Raw genomic sequence first — 20,244 nt, 5'->3', positions numbered from 1 at the left:
GTGAGTACACATCGAGGCCGGTTACGTCATAGCAAAGAGACGAATGCTGTCCGAAAAGGAATGATACTTATATATTTTAATAGTTCACTTCAGCAGTGAACCAAAATGTGTCAAATACCCTCCACGTGTCCCGGCCCTGGTGTGTATTTCATTTGACCCACAACTCCTGAAGGCAACGCGGGGGCGGGGTTTGAGCTCTGACGTCAACGAGAGCCACGGACAAACAGCACGCACACAGAGCGGCGCCATGCAGTAGACCGATCCCGACAGCTAGCCTGTCGAAATGCCTCCCGAAGCCCTCGAGCCGACCCGCGGCTGAATGCTTGTCCACGGGCGCACACTGTGGCGTTACTTCACCGTTCGAACATGCGGAACCGGGACAAGACCGACAAAATGGCGAGCGTTTGAGTTTAGTTCGACCGTTTCGCTCGGCGTAGCGAGACAGAGGCAGTGGCTCTTTCCCCAAAGTAAGTAGACGGTTAGCAGGGCGCGTGTGAAGGATCGAAATTAAAGGAGCAGTACAACCGCTGCAGCTCTCGTAATGGAAAAGCAGCAGAGCGATTTGGACCGAGACCGACAGTATTGTGAACTTTGTGGGGAGATGGAGAACCTCCTTAAGTGTGGAAGGTGCCGAAGCTCCTTCTACTGTAGCAAGGAGCACCAGAAACAGGACTGGAAGAAGCACAAGCTCATTTGTAAGGTGGCGGACAAGTCCCTGATTTCCAAACAGATACCCGGACACACTCCTCCGTCGGGAGAGGACGGGGGACCGGATAAAACCAGCACGGAGAATGTCCCCGATCAGTCGAACTCCCCGTCTTCACCACCAGCCCCAGACACAGAAGCACCTGCAGCCGGGTATCGAGCGGGAGAGGTGGGATCTAACGGCCCCGCCACACCTAACGGACAAACCAGCCTGTCCCCTCAGAGACTCGCCGTGGAGATCATAGTACCGTGCATGAACAAGCACGGCATCTGCGTCGTGAACGACTTTTTAGGAGAAAAGACCGGGCTGAGCGTTCTGGAGAATGTCAAGGCCTTGTACAAAAAGGGTAAATTCACAGATGGACAGCTGGTCAGTCAAAAGAGCGACTCTCCTAAAGACATCAGGGGGGACAAAATCACGTGGATAGAGGGGGGAGAGGACGGCTGCGAGAAGATCAAGTTCCTCATGGGTCGCATGGACGACCTAATCAGACATTGTAATGGCAAACTGGGGAACTACACTATAAATGGAAGGACAAAGGTAAGTATTGCAGCATGTCCAGGTAGAAGACTGTCAATCAGAAGTGTTGTCCCTCAGAGAAACTCCTATTGTTCAGTAATACATCAGTCACTACATAAAACCTACTTTAAGTCAGCAAATGCATATGAGTGGAGGTAAGCTGCCTCCAGGGGAAAGCATGGCTAATGCCCCGAGTCAGGTGGATTATTCCACCCAGCACATGGATGCAAAACACAGAAATGCCTCCCACCAACAGAAATAAGCTGCTGAAGGCCAACCATGACCACTGTGATTCCCCACTGTGCAGCTTTAAGCAATCTAAATTAAACTTTTTAAAATGACTCAATCTAAAAAGTGTTTTGGCAGAATAAAACAAGATGTACGAGGCAAGTAAGCTTGCTAGCATAAAGTCAGATCAAAGTGTGCACGTTCTTAAATATCAGAGTAAAACTAATCCAAATGGCAACAGCTTTGCATGAAAGGCGCTATTAAAAAAAGAACTCAACTGTACTGAATGTTAAGTTTTCCCACCGAGGGACAAGTAAGACGCAATTAATGAACTCCTGATTGGATTAAAGCAGCATGCAAGGTTTGCATGCACACAGCACATTTTTATATCATGGATCATTCAAAAGAAAGCCAAATTTTCTTATTGCATTAAACATAATTACAATTACAACTTAAATTATGGCTGTGCAATTTGTCAGATCGGTGTTTTCATTCCAACAGTCACAAAAACAATGTAATGAAGGAAATCAATGATTATTTTTGTCTCTTCCGTCCCTTACAAAGCCTAAACTCATGCATCTTGTCAAGTTTTAAAAAGTTGTCCCAAGAAGGTAATTAAACTATGTCTGCATGAATATGTAGTTAATGTCTCACAAATATAGCTTTCTTTGGTCTCTTTCCTCAGAAGGCCGGGTTTTTACAGTCATCCTGTTGCTTTCTGCAAAAATCAGGATGTTACTGAAATATTTCTAAATGGGTATGACATCTATGGCAGTCTGTCTTGCTGTTAGGCCAATAATGATTTTTATTTCACGATTTTACTATGGTGGAGCGGTTTATGGCACAGTAAGGAGGTTGTAGGTTCGAATCCCCTTCTGTGCTGAGTTAGAATGTTCTTGGTTTTGTTCAACTCATTAAGTACATAATTGTGATCTCAATATTGACCAAAACAGCCGTGATTTTTTTTTTATATAATCGAGCATCCCTGTCATCGGCCATGATGTACATAACTGTGTATTTGTTTTAATTCACTTCTTTTTCTTGTGTCCGTCACAAAGAAACTTATTTAAGCAGCATTTACGATCAATGCAAATGGCTACAATTTTATTTTTGCACAACCACTGTGACTGTTAAAAGAGCTGTTTAGTAAAATATTTGCATATCACAGCATGATGGGCATGTTTTCAGTAGACAAGAAGAAGTAGCCTAGAAAATTCCACCAGATCATCAGTTTCAAATATTCGCTGATCCATTCATGCAAATGTAGTAGATTTTTATGTCTCTAGGACAGTAGCACAAGTGACTATGCTGAACGTTGATCCATTTGGAAAACAGCCCCCTGAAGTCGGATAGACATGTGGATCATTAACAGGGACCCAGAGTGACGCAGCACTGGCCAGGTGGCTGGCTGAATACTTCAGTTCACTAACAACACACGCGTCACCGAGGAGAACTTGTAGTTTTTGGAGTAAGCATACATTATGAAAGCGATTAGAAACCACCAGCCCTGTATAAAAAAAATAAAAAAAAAGCAAGTCATTTTAGCCCAAACTTAAAAAAGCTACATGTCAGCCTGGCTCCATCCTTGCTGCTGGCTTGCGTGTGACCTGCAGCTCTTTTTTTAACCAGATGTGGTCATTTTGACCCTTGTTGTGATGGACTAACCCAGGAGGAATTGAGCTGCTTCCAGCCCTTTTCCTTTTCCTTCTCCCCTCCAGGCGGCTATCACACAAAAAGCCCCAAATACCATATTTTTTTATTTATATAGTGAGTGGATTTTGTTGCATATTGTGCAGTCCAATAACACAAATAGGCTTTTTTAATTTCTAAAATCTAAATCATGGAGATTTTAGTGTGAGAATAATTCAGTCACATATATCATATTATAGACTAAACCCTAATCCCCCCCCCCCCCCCCCCCCAGACTAATCACTCAGTGTATGACTGACGCTATTTAGTCTGTAAGGATAAAAAATAGTTATATTTGTTCTTGTGGTCAAATGATTTACAAAGACCGTCTAGAACAGGGGTATTCAACTCTGGGCCTGGAGGGCCGGTGTCCAGCATGTCTAGTTTGAACCCTGTTTCATCACACCTGATTTTAGTCAGCAGGTAAACAACAGACTTCTGCATTGTCTAATGAGCTAGCTGCATCACTCAATCAAGTGTGTAGGAGCAGAGAAACCACTAAAATGTGCTGGATACTGGCCCTCCAGGAACAGAGTAGAGTACACCTGGTCTAGAATTTATAAAAGCTTCTAATTACAGCTCATCACAAATGGCTTCCTTAAGATCCAAGTGAGTTTTTTGATGTTACTTAAATACACTCACCTAAAGGATTATTAGGAACACCTGTTCGACTTCTCCTTAATGCAATTATGTAATCAACCAATCACAAGGCAGTTGCTTCAATGCATTTAGGGGTGTGGTCCTGGGCAAGACGATCTCCTGAACTCCAAACTGAATGTCAGAACAGGAAAGAAAGGTGATTTAAGCTATTCTGAGCGTAGCACAGTTGTTGGTGCCAGACGGGCCTGTCTGTTCAGTTACTGGGATTTTCACCCACAACCATTTCTAGGGTTTACAAAGAATGGTGTGAAAAGGGAAAAACATCCAGTATGCGGCAGTCCTGTGGGCTAAAATGCCTTGTTGATGCTAGAGGTCAGAGGAGAATGGGCCGACTGATTCAAGCTGATAGAAGAGCAACTTTGACTGAAATAACCACTCGTTACAACCGAGGAATGCACCAAAGCATTTGTGAAGCCACAACTCGCACAACCTTTAGGCGGAGGGGCTACAACAGCAGAAGACCCCACCGGGTACCACTCGTCTCCACTACAAACAGGAACAAGAGGCTACGATTGGCACCAGCTCACCAAAATTCAACAGTTGAAGACTGGAAAAATGTTGCCTGGTCTGATGAGTCTCTATTTCTGTTGAGACAGAGCCAGAATTTGGTGTAAACAGAATGAGAAAATGGATCCATCATGCCTTGTTACCACTGTGCAGGCTGGTGGTGGTGGTGTCATGGTGTGGGGGATGTTTTCTTGGTACACTTTAGGCCCCTTAGTGCCAACTGGGCGTCGTTTCAATGCCACGGGTCATTGTTTCTGACCATGTCCATCCCTTCATGACCACCATGTACCCATCCTCTGATGGCTACTTCCAGCAGGATAATGCACCATGTCATAAAGCTCCAATCATTTCAAACTGGTTTCTTGAACATGACGATGAGTTCTCTGTACTACAACAACCCCCACTGTCACCAGATCTCAACCCGATGGAGCATCTTTGGGATGTGGTGGTCCGGGAGCTTCGTGCCCTGGGTGTACATCCCACACATCTCCATCAGCTGCAAGATGCCATCCTGTCAATGTGGGCCGACATTTCTAAAGAACGCTTTCAGCACCTTGTTGAATCAACGCCACGTAGAATTAATGCAGTTCTGAAGGCGAAAGGGGGTCAAACACCGTATTAGTATGGTGTTCCTAATAATCCTTTAGGTAGTGTAATTTTGGTGGCATTATTTTATCTAATATTTTGTGCGCGATGTACTGACATTTAAACTTGGGTTCTTTTTCAAGGTTAAACCTTTACGTGGACAATGAATTGGTTATTTAACAAAAATTTGATTTAATGGAAACTATTGTTTTGTATTTGCACTTATGAAACACAGCTTTTTATCATGTGTGGAACCATGAATCCCTCCTCTCCTATCCAGGTTTTTTTCCCTGTCTGACGGCCGGACGAGAAACGTTCCTCAGAATCATCTCAGTTCTTGTTGTTGATCCGTGCAGCTGTCCCCTGTGTCAAACACCCAGAGCTTCCTCGCATGCCATGCCTGCCTCAGTTGCCTTGGCAAGCACACAGCTGGACTGTGACCAGCATGACTTGCACAAAGCTGGAGGGCCGTGAATATCAATGACCCAAAGAGAAGCAACACAATGTCGGCACATTTCATATTGGAAGAGACGGAGGAAAACATTTGTCCGGAGAGTTATTTAAAGCCGTTGTTTCTGTTTCCCCCTCTCACTTCAGAGCTTTCTGGAAAGCAGCAGGCAGCAAGGCGTGTTCGTTACTCTGCAGATCCAGTAGCTGAATGCTTTCTCTGTTCATTCTAATCTCTCCAGAGACATGGACTTTAGAAATAATAATAATGTTTACGTGCGCTAGCATACTGGAGCTAGGTGGCATAAGTGCTCTAACACTAAAGAGGCAGTGTTCGTATAGTGCAGGTGTGTTGTTTTGTAGGTTTGACATGTGATATGATGCATTTTGTGGTCTAAAAGGAAGTCATCACTTAAATTAGTTAACACTAATAGATAAAGTTCTATTGGAAAAGCACTGCACTACTTACTGAACCAGACTGCTGATTTTATGATGTCAGGTTCCTCAGGACCTGGTTCAGCAACGGTAATTTTCCGGAGCGAAAGATTAGCCGTTTATATTGATACATGCAGGGAACAACCCCCCCCCAAAAAAAAATCACTGGAGTGATTTGAGAAGCTTCCATGTTTTGTCTACGACCCCAACTATTTTCACGGGACATGTTGTGCATTCATTTCTTTGAAAATGCTGAAACTCCCCTAAAATCAGGCATCCAACTGAAAATGTAATCCTGCAGCAGCACTGGGTTGTCCGTGGCTTTTCCTAACTTTAAAGAGCAAGTCACCCCCTACAATAGACGTACTTCACTCCCACTTCATGTTTGAAAAATGCAACAAATGCTGTTGCTTGGCAGACAGAGAGGGCGGAGCCGCTAACAAATACACACACACACACAGGCTCACAATGGCATTATGACATCATAATATACCAGATGACATCATAGCGTACCTCTTAGCCAATAGCGGTGGCAGATTTAAATTCAAATACAGTGCAGAATTTTTCCCTAACGACGACGCAACACTGTCAGTTTTAGGCAGAATATTTGAATTTTAACCAAGATGCACTGAACTGCCAAATTATTGACGACACGTTAGTGTTGTCAAAAAAATCGATACCCAGATATAAATCGATACTAAAAGTGGTATCTAAATTAGATATTCCATCCCTGTGGTATCGATATTATGGACTATTATACACAGCCTTCTTCAAGTACACGACACGCACGACGGCCAGATGCCGTAAAGCAGCCTCCGCCTCCCAGACAAACAGAAGAAGACGCCACATGGCTACATAGCAATTTCCCACGCGAGTTGTCTCCAATCCAAGTTTTATCTGCCTAATAAATAAACAAAAACATAAACAGCGAATTTGGGAGGCGCGTCACAGCCCAACTTAATTAGCATACCAAGTCCGACACGTAGTTGTATATTCACGCTTATGTGCTTAAAGGAAACTCCCGTTTATTGGAATCCGGACTTAATTTCTAGCATGCAGTACGTTTGTTTACTCACGCTGACAACTTTGGTGCTACTTGGATTCCCCGGGGTATTTAGATCCATCGGCGAATCGCCATCAGTGTATATATCCATATAACGGGTGAGGACGGGCGCCCATGGTGCAGCCTCGAAATAAGATTATCTGCACCAAAACATCTTCATGTCGAAAGGTTTTGTTAGGAATCATTAACGTGATTCCCCTGTTCGTTTGGAGCGGGTCTGGTCTGGGATTTCTAGGTGTGAACAGACTAGCCGCGGCTAATCTAACCGGCGCTTTTAATGAGGTCACTGCCGTGCGCCAGTCTGTTTTTATAAAGATTACCGGTAGATGTACCTTTGTCCTACTGTGGAGAAATTAGTTTTCTCCCTTTATTGACCAACAGAGTTGTTCAAAAGTACAGAACAAAACATATGGCATTACATCTTATGACAAAAATGCACCTTAAGCAGAGTTTAAGCAGCAAAACATCACTCTGCAAATAGTGTATATATAGTGAGACAATTCATGATTTAAAGTGTTAACTTTCACCAGTTTTTGTATGCACGTTTTAAAAAATGCTGATACTTGAAAGGTTTAAGCACTTAATACACTTAATTCTTAACATTTAATTTTTGCAATATAAATTGAGGAATGTTATTTTTTGAATAAACTTGTTCGATTAATGGGTGTTTTTAAATAGTATCGAAATCGAGTATCGAGGTTTTTTTCAAGTATCGAATTGAGTTTGAAATTTTAGTATCGTGACAACCCTACTGCACGTGTCTGTAGCATGATTAGACACTCCTTTATATAGTTTATCAGCAAAAAAAAAAGTGATTTGGGGGTGACTTGCTCTTTAAATATTCTTACTAGGGAAGCATACTGGCTGATCCCAATATGTAAATAAATGGTAGCTATTGGCCCCATATTTTAGAATCAACTTAACTGTCAGTGCCCCAGCGTCCTGAACCATAGAAACTTGTCTCCGCAGCACAGCCTGACCAAGGTTACAAATACAAAACGTACAGATCAAAACAGATACAGGCAGACCACAAGAGCTGCCTTTCAAGGCATTCCCCTGCTAAGAAACACATGATACTTGCTCATTTAAAACCCGATTTAGTCATGTTTACTTTCACATGCATGCTGAACATGAAAATGTTCTCCAACCCCATTGCGTGCATTAGCCACTGAATGACGAGGAAACGCACTGGTCAGAAAAGGTCACTTTTCTACTTCACATTATGAAATCTGCATTCATGCACTCGCCCACCTTGGCCTGCGACCACAGAAGGCTGTTGATTTTGCGGCAGAGCATGTCTCCGCTAGAAGCTAACCGTTATCAAGAGCACATTCTCGCCTATGTTATTTGTGGAGATAAAACATCAATCTTGTGTTTTTTACCCAAGAAAAATCAAAGAAATGCAGCGTAAGAGTCGTGCTGCTGTTAGCCAATCAGAGGCAAGGCATTTGCATTCAATCAATATTAATGAGCAAGACTCTGAATTCTGCTGTTTTCTGCCCCCACTTCTCCAACAAAATTTTTACCCCCTGAAATAGGAGCGCCGGAGCTTTTTTCCACAGGAAACGACTCGTTCGTTCGTACTAGAGACCACAGCAGATTTATTGAAAGAGTTAATCCATTCCCTCTTGTAACATCAAGAGCAAGCCCTGACACGTGTGTGTGGGAATTGAGAACATTTGCAAGCTATTTGAAGCATTATGGAACTTCGTGTACATTTCATTTGCAGTTAAGCAGCAGCTGTCACAGCTCGGAGATTAAAGCTTTAAATGTGGGCACTGCTGCGGTCAGGTAGGATCGGCATCAGGAGAAGAGTGCAGGACGTACATTCTGAATTCGCAAAATGGTTTGATGCATGCTAGATTTAATTTCGTTTTAAATATAGTTTAGTTAAAAGTTGTTGTTGTACCATTTAAGGCTGGATAGAACAGACTCAATTTAAATAATCAAAACCATTTGTTGAAACCCCAGTGGTGTAGTTGATATCATATTTCGTAATGTCACTAGTGTGTTGTCCTGTCGTGTGGAACGTTACAGATCTGTGCACACGTGAGATTTTTTTTTCTGAGGAAGTTGACCGTTGGCCTAAATCTTAAAGCAGCACAGAGTCTGTAGCAGAGAGGAAGTCCTGTGGAGGCTGTCCTTCAAGTGCCTGAACATTATGCTTATAGATCGTGTGAGCGGTTTCTTCCTTCCGCCTACAGGACCAGCATGACCAGGGCAGCACCTTGCATTCCACGTTTTTCCTGCTTATTGTTTTAATTGTTATGAAAAAACCCAACAGCAATCAATATGTGGGTTTACTGTGACGCTCAAAGATAAAGGAAAAGGTTGAATTGCATTTTAAATTCATGTTAATCCCTTTTTTTTTTTTTAGTTTTTTTTCTTTTAGATATTTAAGCTCTGAAATTGTGTCTTTGTTATTTCAATAATATATCAAAAACTGCAGAGTAAATAACTATGGTGGCTGTCTGGCCAAAAATGTTTCCACCCAAAAAAAAAAAGGGGGGGGGGGGGCACGCAATCTAATATTTTGTTGGACCGCCTTAAGCTTTGATTACAACACGCGTTCACTGTGGCGTTGTTTTGATAAGCTTCTACGGAGTTTTACCAAGATCTTGCACTGATGATGGTAGAGTCTGACCGCTGCACACAGCCTTCTCCAGCACATCCCAAAGATTCTCAATGGGGTTAAGGTCTGGACTCTGTGGTGGATGATCCATGTGTGAACATGACGTCTCATGCTCCCTGAACCACTCTTTCACTATCTGAGCCAATGAATCCTGGCATTGTTATGTTGGAATATGCCCGTGCCATCAGAGAAGATGGAATAACCTGGCCATTCAGTATGTTCAGGTAGTCAGCTGACCTCATCCTGTTGCTGAACCTAGACCTGACCAACTGCATCAAGCCCAGATCATAACACTGCTCCCACAGGCGTGTACAGTAGGCACTAGGCATGATGGGTGCGTCAGTCCATCTGCCTCTCTTCTTACCCTGATGCACCATCACTCTGGAACAGGGTCCATCTGGACTCATCAGACCAGTTTTTAATAAAGCGTTCAACAGTTTTTAGCCCAGTTTTAGTCGTTTCTGCATCTCCTAAAGCCGGGCGTACACTGTGCGACTTTTTCGCTTTTTTGAGCCGATTTTCCACTCGTGCGAGAATCCACAAGATCGGAGCGAGTTTTGCGCCGAGCGGTCGTGTAGTGTACACAGGGTATCCGCGGGTCCTTAAAAAGTCTTAAAAAGTCTTAAATTTGCTTTTTCAAATTTAAAAATCCTTAAAAATGACAAATAATCCTTAAATACAGTTTCCAAAGGTCTTAAATTACCAAAGACCCAATAAACAAGATTCTTTTATTTCTATAAAATTTTCGTGAATTTCTAGTTGGTGTTCAGCAAGTTTTGTGTACGATGTTGGCGTAAGCGGAACCGTACACATTCAGTTGGTTGTGAAAGGGGGCTATTTTTAGATGAGCACGCTAGTGGGAGTTTGCGCCATGGGGAAGTGCAACATTAATGGTAACTGGATGGCTAATCCCACGTTCGTGACGTGGTTAGCACCGGTTCCAGGCAATAGCTGGAAATTATAGCTTAAATTTAATTAAAAAAAATAGCTTAAATTTGGTCCAAGTGGCCTTAAAAAAGGTCTTAAAAAGTCTTAAATTTGGCTCCCTTAAACCTGCAGATACCCTGTATACAGGGGGTTTCGAGAGGCGATTAACACCACGTGACCAGCTACCGATCAGCAATCGTGAGCTCACACAGACCAAAATCTTTTCCATTAACACCAGATGCGTCTTTCCACATGCTTGTTTAAGAAATGAGAAGCAAATCATTGCACTAGTTGGGTTAAGTAACTAAGCTGTAAGATAATAGCCCATGCAGTAATGAACTAATTATCCAATAGGAGGCTCCTACCAGTTTGCTTGATTGAATCCAGGTGGTGACTTTATATATATATTTTGGAACAGGCAGTGTATCGTACCTGTTGTAGATTGCTCTTCGGACAGCCTCAGTTCAGAGAAGCTGGGATTAATTCAGGCCAGTCATCTCAAATTTTCAAGTTTCATGCAAACTAACTTTATTTTTATTACCTTAAACACAGCCATGTATGGATGGTTAATCCCAGCATAAATTAGCAACCGTTACTCTACTGGAACTGAATATTATGTCTGCTGGAAAATCCATTCAATATAAAATATGGCAGAGTAAAGTTTATGAAATGGTATTTCCTTTAAGAAATATGCGGAGGTTGTTTATTGAGCCATCTACAACATCGTTTTGTAATCTTTTTAAAAGACATAATTTATTCATTTATCTGGTTTTAGATTTATAAAGTTTGTTTTCTTGCCACGTGTGTGTGTGTGTGTGTGTGTGTGTGTGTGTGTGTGTGTGTGTGTGTGTGTGTGTGTGTGTGTGTGTGTGTGTGAGAAACAGTTTTTCGAACCTCAAAACCACTTTTCTTTTAATCCCCCCCCGCAGAGGACAGGAGAACACGCAGCTAATTAATTAAATAATGTGGTTCTGTAGCTTTCTCTTCAGCACAGCCGACAAAGGTTTATGACGGGTCAGTCCTCCTGCATGCTCAGATCATTCCCTTCCCTTGCTTGAAAAATTGTTCCAAAATGAAAGTTGAACCCACATCTTTTTTATCTGTGAATTCAATGCCGTTCGGCGAGTCTCAAATAAAAATTTGGGCATCTTACTGTAAAAATTATACCATTAATGTAAAAAAGAAACTAAATAAACTATGTTCTCATCCAGAATCAAACCTAGGTCTTCTGCATGAGAGTCCGACATCTTACTAGGTGAGCTAAAGCGCCGGTGACGTCATTTGTATCTGTAACATTTATATCCTTGATGACAGCTGAAACATCGTTCAAAGAACGGTTCGGAGTGAAAATGGCTATTTTGTTGCTAATTTGCAGGAAATATCTAGAAGAAAGTTCTACAGAAAGTAGCTAAGGGTCCTCAGAAATGTAGCTAGCTTTGTCACTAGGCGGTAGGAACAGCGACAAAGACTAAAGCTACGGATAGCAAATGCTACGGGCAATGCCTGAGCGTGAACGCGCATGAAGCAGCCTGCTCGACCCGAGCATCTCTCTTTTTCTGTGATTTTACAGAAAAACAGGCAATCACAGTAAAAATGCCAGGGCTCGTTCTACAGGACCAGGGCATTGCAGGAGAACGTATGAAGAAGACATTTATTATTTCTATACATGTTTTGGCTGTCACACTTCCTTATAGTCCCTTTAACGGTACTAATTTGAGATACTTTTGAGTGTTTAATATTTTAATTCTCTTTTATAATTAAATATATATTTTTCTCAATTTATAACCATATTTGTTAAATATCACGATAAATAACATACAACTGTTTGTATTTTAACATGGTCCTTGTAGTTTTATAAGCTGATAATTAAACTGAAGCAAACATCTTTACTGTGCACTTAGATCGTTTTTGCTGGTTTCATCTTCACCCAATCACCCGTCGCATTTAGTAAAGTGAAGCCAAACTTTAGAGCGCGTTCATGTTCTTCTAGTCGGAGATTCTGAGTTCCGAGGAGAAAGCGAATGCACCATTAGCGGAACGGAAGCTAACATATCAAGCTAACGTTATCTTAAACATTTTATTTACCTACCGGAGCAGATTAAGATGAGGATGTCTCACTTAGATCGTTGTCGCTGGTTTCATCATCACCCAGTTACCCATCACATTTAGTGAAGTGGACCCAAGCTTTAGCGTGCGTTCTTTCTACCATGCTGCTCTGTTTACAACTGGCTCGCAGGGACCGACGACATAACGCTCTTGCGCATGCGCAGCTGCCTAGGCAAGTTCTCGTTATGAAGGACGGGTACCGAAACGAGGCACCGTTTGAAATGACGTGAATCGATGCTCGGTCGGTACTGTGGAATTCGGTCGGTACCTTAAAAAGTACCGAATTCGGTACCCGTCGCTAATAAGCTGTGTTGTGACTCAAACTAGGGGTGGGAAATATAAACGACATAAGGTAGAAATGATATAAATTGGGCAATGATAGAGTTTTGGGCTATATCGCGATAACACATGACGTCACTAAGATGTGCACCCTGCTGACATTGGGGCAACAGAACAGCAGTGAGTGCAAGCATGGAGTGGGCAGAGGAGGAGGCCTATATGCATCAAGTGGCATATATTTGCCACATGAGGATATTTAAAAGCATGTCATTTTGACATCTATAAACAGGAAAAAATATATCGCAATACAGGGAGTGCAGAATTATTAGGCAAATGAGTATTTTGTCCACATCATCCTCTTCATGCATGTTGTCTTACTCACTATGTTGTCTTATAGGCTCGAAAGCCTTCTACCAATTAAGCATAATAGGTGATGTGCATCTCTGTCATGAGAAGGGGTGTGGTCTAATGACATCAACACCCTATATCAGGTGTGCATAATTATTAGACAACTTCCTTTCCTTTGGCAAAATGGGTCAAAAGAAGGACTTGACAGGCTCAGTAAAGTCAAAAATAGTGAGATATCTTGCAGAGGGATGCAGCAGTCTTAAAACTGCAAAGCTTCTGAAGCGTGATCATCGAACGATCAAGCGTTTCATTCTAAATAGTCAACAGGGTCGCAAGAAGCGTGTGGACAAACCAAGGCACAAAATAACTGCCCATGAAGTGAGAAAAGTCAAGCGTGCAGCTGCCAAGATGCCACTTGCCACCAGTTTGGCCATATTTCAGAGCTGCAACATCACTGGAGTGCCCAAAAGCACAAGGTGTGCAATACTCAGAGACATGGCCAAGGTAAGAAAGGCTGAAAGACGACCACCACTGAACAAGACACACAAGCTGAAACGTCAAGACTGGGCCAGGAAATATCTCAAGACTGATGTTTCTAAGGTTTTATGGACTGGTGAAATGAGAGTGAGTCTTGATGGGCCAGATGGACGGCCCGTGGCTGGACTGGTAAAGGGCAGAGAGCTCCAGTCCCACTCAGACGCCAGCAAGGTGGAGGTGGACTACTGGTTTGGGCTGGTATCATCAAAGATGAGCTTGTGGGGCCTTTTCGGGTTGAGGATGGAGTCAAGCTCAACTCCCAGTCCTACTGCCAGTTTCTGGAAGACACCTTCTTCAAGCAGTGGTACAGGAAGTAGTCTGCGTCCTTCAAGAAAAACATGATTTTTATGCAGGACAATGCTCCATCACACGCGTCCAAGTACTCCACAGCGTGGCTGGCAGGAAAGGGTATAAAAGAAGAAAAACTCCTTGTTCACCTGATCTGAACCCCATTGAGAACCTGTGGTCCATCATCAAATGTGAGATTTACAAGGAGGGAAAACAGTACACCTCTCCGAACAGTAGGGCTGCAACAACGAATCGATAAATTAGATGAAAATCGATTACTAAAAGCGTTGGCAACGAATTGCGTCATCGATTCGTTGTGTTGCACAACTCTTCCAAAAGCCCCCTCCCCTCCCGCCCGCCGTTGCGTGCAGACCGCAGAGCCGGCAGGTGTTTGGAAAGAGGAACATGGCAGAAGCAGCGAGGCCCAAAAAAAGTAAAAACTTCTAAAGTTTGGGAGCATTTTCAGTTAAATCAGGCGAAGACATTTGTTACCTGCAACGTTTGTAGGTCAGACTTAGCATGGCACGGGAGTACTACAGTGATGATGCAGCGTCTCAAATGCAAGCATGTCAGAATCATCAGCGAGGAAGGAGAGAGCTCGGTGTCCGGGTAAGTTAAAAACTTTTCAAAAGTGATTCACCCAAGCCCCTGATTATTACACAGGCTAGACATGCCCTAAGCTCGTAAAAAAGTCTATAATATTAGATTGGGGGGGGGGGGGGGGACTCGCGCCGCTGCGAACCGGTTCCGCCGTCACATTCCCGCAGAAACTGGTTGATCACACCGGGGCCAGATTACTAACATGTGGTTTTACAACCACAATGTCCTCAGAAGCAAAAACGCTTTTAAAAGGGAGGGAGGAGTCCTAACTGTTGCTGCAGGCGTGTTGTGTGAGAGTGCAGTTATATACTGGTTCATATATTTTTGGGTTCAGTTGCTTTCATGTGGCCTAATGTGAGTCTATTTGGGATCATTGGAATGATCAGCAGCATTTCTTGATGTGACTTTATGGCAGTTGCCCAGGGCATCATCACAAGGAGGATGGCATTCATTTACTTTTGTTTTATTTGGTATTTTTTCAGTCATTTTTGGAAATAGTGATTAATTTTGATTAATTCACAGCCTATGTTTAATTACATTTAAAAATTAGTTGTTTGACATCCCCAGTTATAATAAATGTCTACAGATGAGATCAAACAAAACAGATGAGAATTGCCCTTAAAGAGCAAGTCACCCCCAAATAAACTTTTTTGCTGATAAACTAAATAAACGAGTGTCTAATCGTGCTGCAGACACGTGTCGTCAATAATTTGGCACTTCAGTGCATCTTAGTTAAAATTTAAATATTCTGCCTAAAACTGGCAGTGTTGTGCCGTTGTCAGGTAAAAACTCTGCACTGTATTTAAATTTAAATCTGCCACCGCTATTGGCTAAGAAGTATGCTATGATGTAAACTGGTACATTATGATGTCACAATGCTGTCGTGAGCCTGAGTGTGTGTTTGTTAGCGGCTCCGCCCTCTCAGTCTGCCAGGCAACAGCATGTGTTGCATTTTTCAAACGAAGTGGGAGTGGAGTTAGGCTCTGGTAGGGGTTGACTTGCTCTTTAAGCTGTTTAACTTGGACCAAGCATTTTAGGTCACAGATAGGTGTAGCTTAGGGTCTCTGTCTATACACCTTATAAGACAATTTAGGTGATGGCATGTTGTTTTTCTGCTATTGAACTGTTTTCTAATAATGTTGTGTTTAATAAAGTGAAGGAAGGAGAGAAATAACGTTTCCCTAGCAGTTTTTAAAAATGTCCCTATGTAATCCGATTAATCAATTAATCGTGTCGAGACCCCATCCGATTAATCGATTATCCAAATAATCGTTTGTTGCAGCCCTACTGAACAGTGTCTGGGAGGCTGTGGTTGCTGCTGCATACAATGTTGATGGTAAAGATCTAAACTGACAGAATCCATGGATGGCAGGCTTTTGAGTGTCCTTGCAAAGAAAGGTGGCTATATTGGTCGCTGATTTGTTTTTGTATTGTTTTTGAATGTCAGAAATGTATATTGGGGAATGTGGAGATGTTATATTGGTTTCACTGGTAAACATAAATAATTGAAATGGGTATATATTTGTTTTTTGTTAAGTTGCCTAATAATTATGCACAGTAATAGTCACCTGCACACACAGATATCCCCCTAAAATAGCTACAACTACAAACTACTTCTAAAAACATTCAGCTTTGATATGAATGAGTTTTCTGGGTTCATTGAGAACATGGTCGTTGTTCAATAATAAAATTATTCCTCAAAAATACAACTTGCCTAATAATTCTGCACTCCCTGTATATATCGTTACCACACATGCTTCAGATTATATTGCAATATAGATTTGAGGCCATATCGCCCAGCCCTAACTTAAACTCTCCACTCCCACACTCATCTCCTCGAGGCTTCAATCCCAGCTCGTGGTTGGATAAGCATCTCCCCTGTGAAGTGAGCAGATCCCTGGTAGCGTTTCCGCTCGTCTCCACCCTAGTTCACAGCTCACATCAGTTCTGATAGCAGTGATCAGGTTATCAACGGGAGGGGTGGGGTGAGCACAGATTAAAAGTCCTGCTATTAGCTTCATACACGTGTTGGTTACACTACTGCAAAGAAATGCTGTGGAAAAGGATGAGGCGTTTCTGCAAAAACTTCAGAGAGTGAGAGCAGCAAACATCTGCTCCAGATTTAGTTTTAAATGAGTTTTTCAGTTCTTTAGAAACCATTTGGTTGTTTAGGAAACTAAATGTGAGCAGAAACAATACAATAATGCACTTTAGAGGTTATATTAAAGGACTCGTTCTCTGAGAAATGGTTTAAAACATTTCACTATACTTGTTGAATATGATTAAAGTTGCATATGCATGGTGAAAGTATGTAGGTTCAGGTTGTGTGGTACAACTTTGTAAAGAAGAAGTAGTAGAAAGTATCATTTCTTTAGCGCTTCAAGATAAAAATCACGAGGCGCTTCACAAAAACAAAAATTGTAAAAATATAAAAAGCATTTAGAAAATGTTTAAAAATATATTTAAGATGAGCAAAAATAGACAATTGTGATTAAAAATGTTAAGAAAGAGAGAGAGTGAACAGGAAAGAGGGAAACCAGTGGATCCTGAGGAAGGTGGAATAGGTGGGGAGAGCAGAATAAAGAGAGAGAGGTGAAGAAGGTCACACCAAAGCCACCCTGAACAAGTGAGTCTTCAGCTGCTCTTTAAAGGAGACCACTGAGTCCACTGATCTCAGGCTCAGGGGGAGAGAGGTCCAGAGTCTGGGGGCCACAGCAGCAGATGATCTGTCACCTTTGACCTTTAGCCTGGTGCTGCACAACCAGTAGGCTTTGATCACTGGACCTCAGGGACCTGCTGGGGGTGTAGGGACTAAGAAGATCACCAATGTAAGATGGTGCTTGTCCATGTAAGGCCCTTTAGACCAGAACCAGGATCTTGAAATGAACCCTGAAGTTGACTGGCAGCCAGTGAAGCTGGAGGAGAAGCGGGGTGATGTGGGTGTGTTTGGAAAGTGCCTTGATACGACTCTTGCTCTTCTCGTGATTTGGCGCTATATAAATAAACTTGAATTGAGTTTAATTTAATTGAAGGTGAAACAGTTCTTTAATTATCATCACCTGCATTACCACAGATGGGTAAAAGAATGGGCAAACATTCAGGTCAGAGAAAGCCCGTCTCTTCTGCGTCACAGGTGAAATTTGTATTCATGGCCTCATCCACCTTGGATTGATGATAGCAGAGTGCATCTTGGCTAGTAAAAGCTAACCATTTGCATTAGCAACTCAACAACATGGTGGAACACATTAAGGCTTGTGTTATTTGTAGAGACTAAACATCAATGTTGCATATTTTTTACTAAAAAAAGAAGTGAATGGAAGAGTTGTGTTTCTTTTGTTTTCTGCCGTGTCCTGTCTGGCTGTGAAGCAAACAGAACTGATGTCTGAATGCTCAGGTGGAGCATCAAAGCTTCTGCTTTAATGTCACGCCTGATACTTAAAACTTTATTGTTGTTGTTTTTGAATGCTTTGTAATTCCGACCAGACACGGAGACAGAGGTGAAAGAGAAAGGAAGAGACAAAAGATGGGGGGGTCCACAAAAATAAACAATAATGAACAATAATCTGCTTCTAGACCTGCAGAAAGAGACAAGAAAAAAAGCAAAAAAAAACAAAAAAAAAGGGACACAACAATACAAGATCAAGCTATCACTGCGTCAACTTGAAGAAGAAATATAAAATCAACATTGTTTAACTGAACTATCACACAATAATAAATCACAGTGCATTAAGTGCCCACCACAGCCTTAAGACATGTGTTGAACGTGCCCAAGTTCCATACTTATGAGAGCACCATGTGAAAAAAAACAATGATTAAAAATGTGATTAGAAGTGTAAGGAAAGGGAGAGAAAATTGATAGAGGGAAATCAATGGATGCTGGGAAAGGCGGAATAGGTGGAAAGGAAAGAGCTAGATACCACATCAAATATATAGATTAAACGAGTGTCCCACACCTTTAAGAGTCTTAGCTCCAGGTACGCAGGTACACTCAACTGTAGCTACTGTGGCCTTCAGGTAGGATCAGCTGAGTGCATGCGTGGCATACCTGCATGTCCGTGGGCGTGTTTCGTGCAGTTAAACATTAAAAATGTATGTTGAGTTTAAAGCTTTAAAAATTGAAACAGTTGGACTGTTTGAGCCGCTCTGGTTGGTATTCTAGATTGTTTTCAGCCAAATAAGGCTGCTATGACCTGGGGCTGCATGGTGGTGCAGTTGGAAGCACTGTTGTCTTCCACCAAGGAGGTTGCAGGTATGAACCCTGGCTGCAGCCTGTCTGCATGGAGCGAGCATGTTTTCCCCATGCGTGTTTGGTTTTCTCCAGGTATTCCTCCCACAGACCAAAAACATGCGTGTTCGATTGATTAGAGACTCTAGATGTGTCCCTGAGAGACAGCAGGCCTGTCCAGGGTGTCCCTTTCCTGATAGGTGCTGGCGAGTGAGGTGGGCACACCTGAGCGTTGACCCCTACTCCAAGTCTATAGTGCAGGTCAAACTTAAGTAATGCTTTCAGAAAAGTTACGCGATAGTTTTTGGGTTGATGTTTGTTTTGCATAATATTTGTGAGAATCTGCGTCTGAAATCTGAATTAGAAGCACGTGAAAGTGCAGGTGGTTGAATGGCGACTGATCTCATGTGACTAATGTCAGTTTAGCTGCTGCTTGTCACAGCTGGTCCAGTTGGAGCTCTACTTGTTTTTTGAAAGAATGAAAATAAGGAAGAAAAGGCAGCACATGATTCGAGCAGTCTCCGAGGAATTCCATCTCGGCCTCAAATGGGAACGTGTTGTTACGTTTCAGTTGAATGAAATACCAAGCTGTCTGTTTATGTGGAAACAAACCGTAGTAAACAGCAGGAAACGTTTGCCTCGATTTACGGGAAATCGGAGGAACGTTGTTTTTAGTTGCATCAACAGGCGTGCTCGATCAGTATTGATAGCATAAAGTTGTTGTGCGTCTGTAGAGGGCCTTGCCTCTTTGTCATCCTCGCTGAAGGCCGCTTGGAGTGTCGTGATGGTGACCTCCACTCCTCTTGTTTCCCGCACGTTAATGCCAGTTGGCCTCCGATGCTGTGCTTGTGGAATGTAAACAAACAAGACGAGAAGCAAGGTCATCCACTTAATGAGGACCGCAGCGGAACGCGGAAGAGTCGGCGGCTGACAGAATGGAAGCTCTAATGGATATAAAGGTCGAGGGTGAAGACGGCGAGGAGTAGGATCGAGAATATGAAACGTGTCCATCTAGTCAGGACACTGCCCATTTCAGATGACCACTGTGTTGCTCTTTGTTTTATCTTAAGATGCGTCTCTTCTGTGTGCTTCAGCTCGTTAGGTTCTCATGACCAGATCCCATGAAAGGCTAGCTGGGATTAAACAGCTCTTCATACAAGGTTGGCATTTCTACATAACAGCTGTGTGATGTTTTTTCTGTCTGATGCTTCTGCACACACTCTCAAGTGTGCTTTTGTTTTTCCCCAGATTTCATAAACTATTCAGTGAAAATGGCCCCACCTGGAGTATAAATAAGCCCGTGTTGAAGACGAGTTTTCCTGTTATGGATAAGCTTCACGGCTTTCCAGCGAAAGGAAGTGAGAGGCGAAGCTGCTGTGTCCGGTTTTTTTTCACCCTGAGCGCTCTCACCTTAACTCCGTCCACGCCTCTGGAGCCACACTTGACCCATCTTTAGCCTTGCA

At 42.6% G+C, this 20,244-nt stretch overlaps 1 protein-coding gene across 1 annotated transcript in view; it reads left to right on the top strand.

Moving 5' to 3' along the window:
• Positions 1–94: 94 nt before the first annotated feature.
• Positions 95–20,244, top strand: part of egln1a (egl-9 family hypoxia-inducible factor 1a) — a 31,773-nt gene continuing 11,623 nt past the window's right edge. Inside the window, exon 1 of the mRNA XM_015943951.3 lies at positions 95–1,246. Coding sequence (XP_015799437.1) covers positions 542–1,246 — 705 coding nt within the window. The 5' untranslated portion in view covers positions 95–541. The remainder of the gene's footprint in view (positions 1,247–20,244) is intronic.

This window comes from Nothobranchius furzeri, chromosome 12 (assembly GCF_043380555.1).
Source record: "Nothobranchius furzeri strain GRZ-AD chromosome 12, NfurGRZ-RIMD1, whole genome shotgun sequence".
Taxonomy (NCBI): Eukaryota; Metazoa; Chordata; class Actinopteri; order Cyprinodontiformes; family Nothobranchiidae; genus Nothobranchius; species Nothobranchius furzeri.
This window is presented reverse-complemented; position numbering and strand designations above follow the sequence as displayed.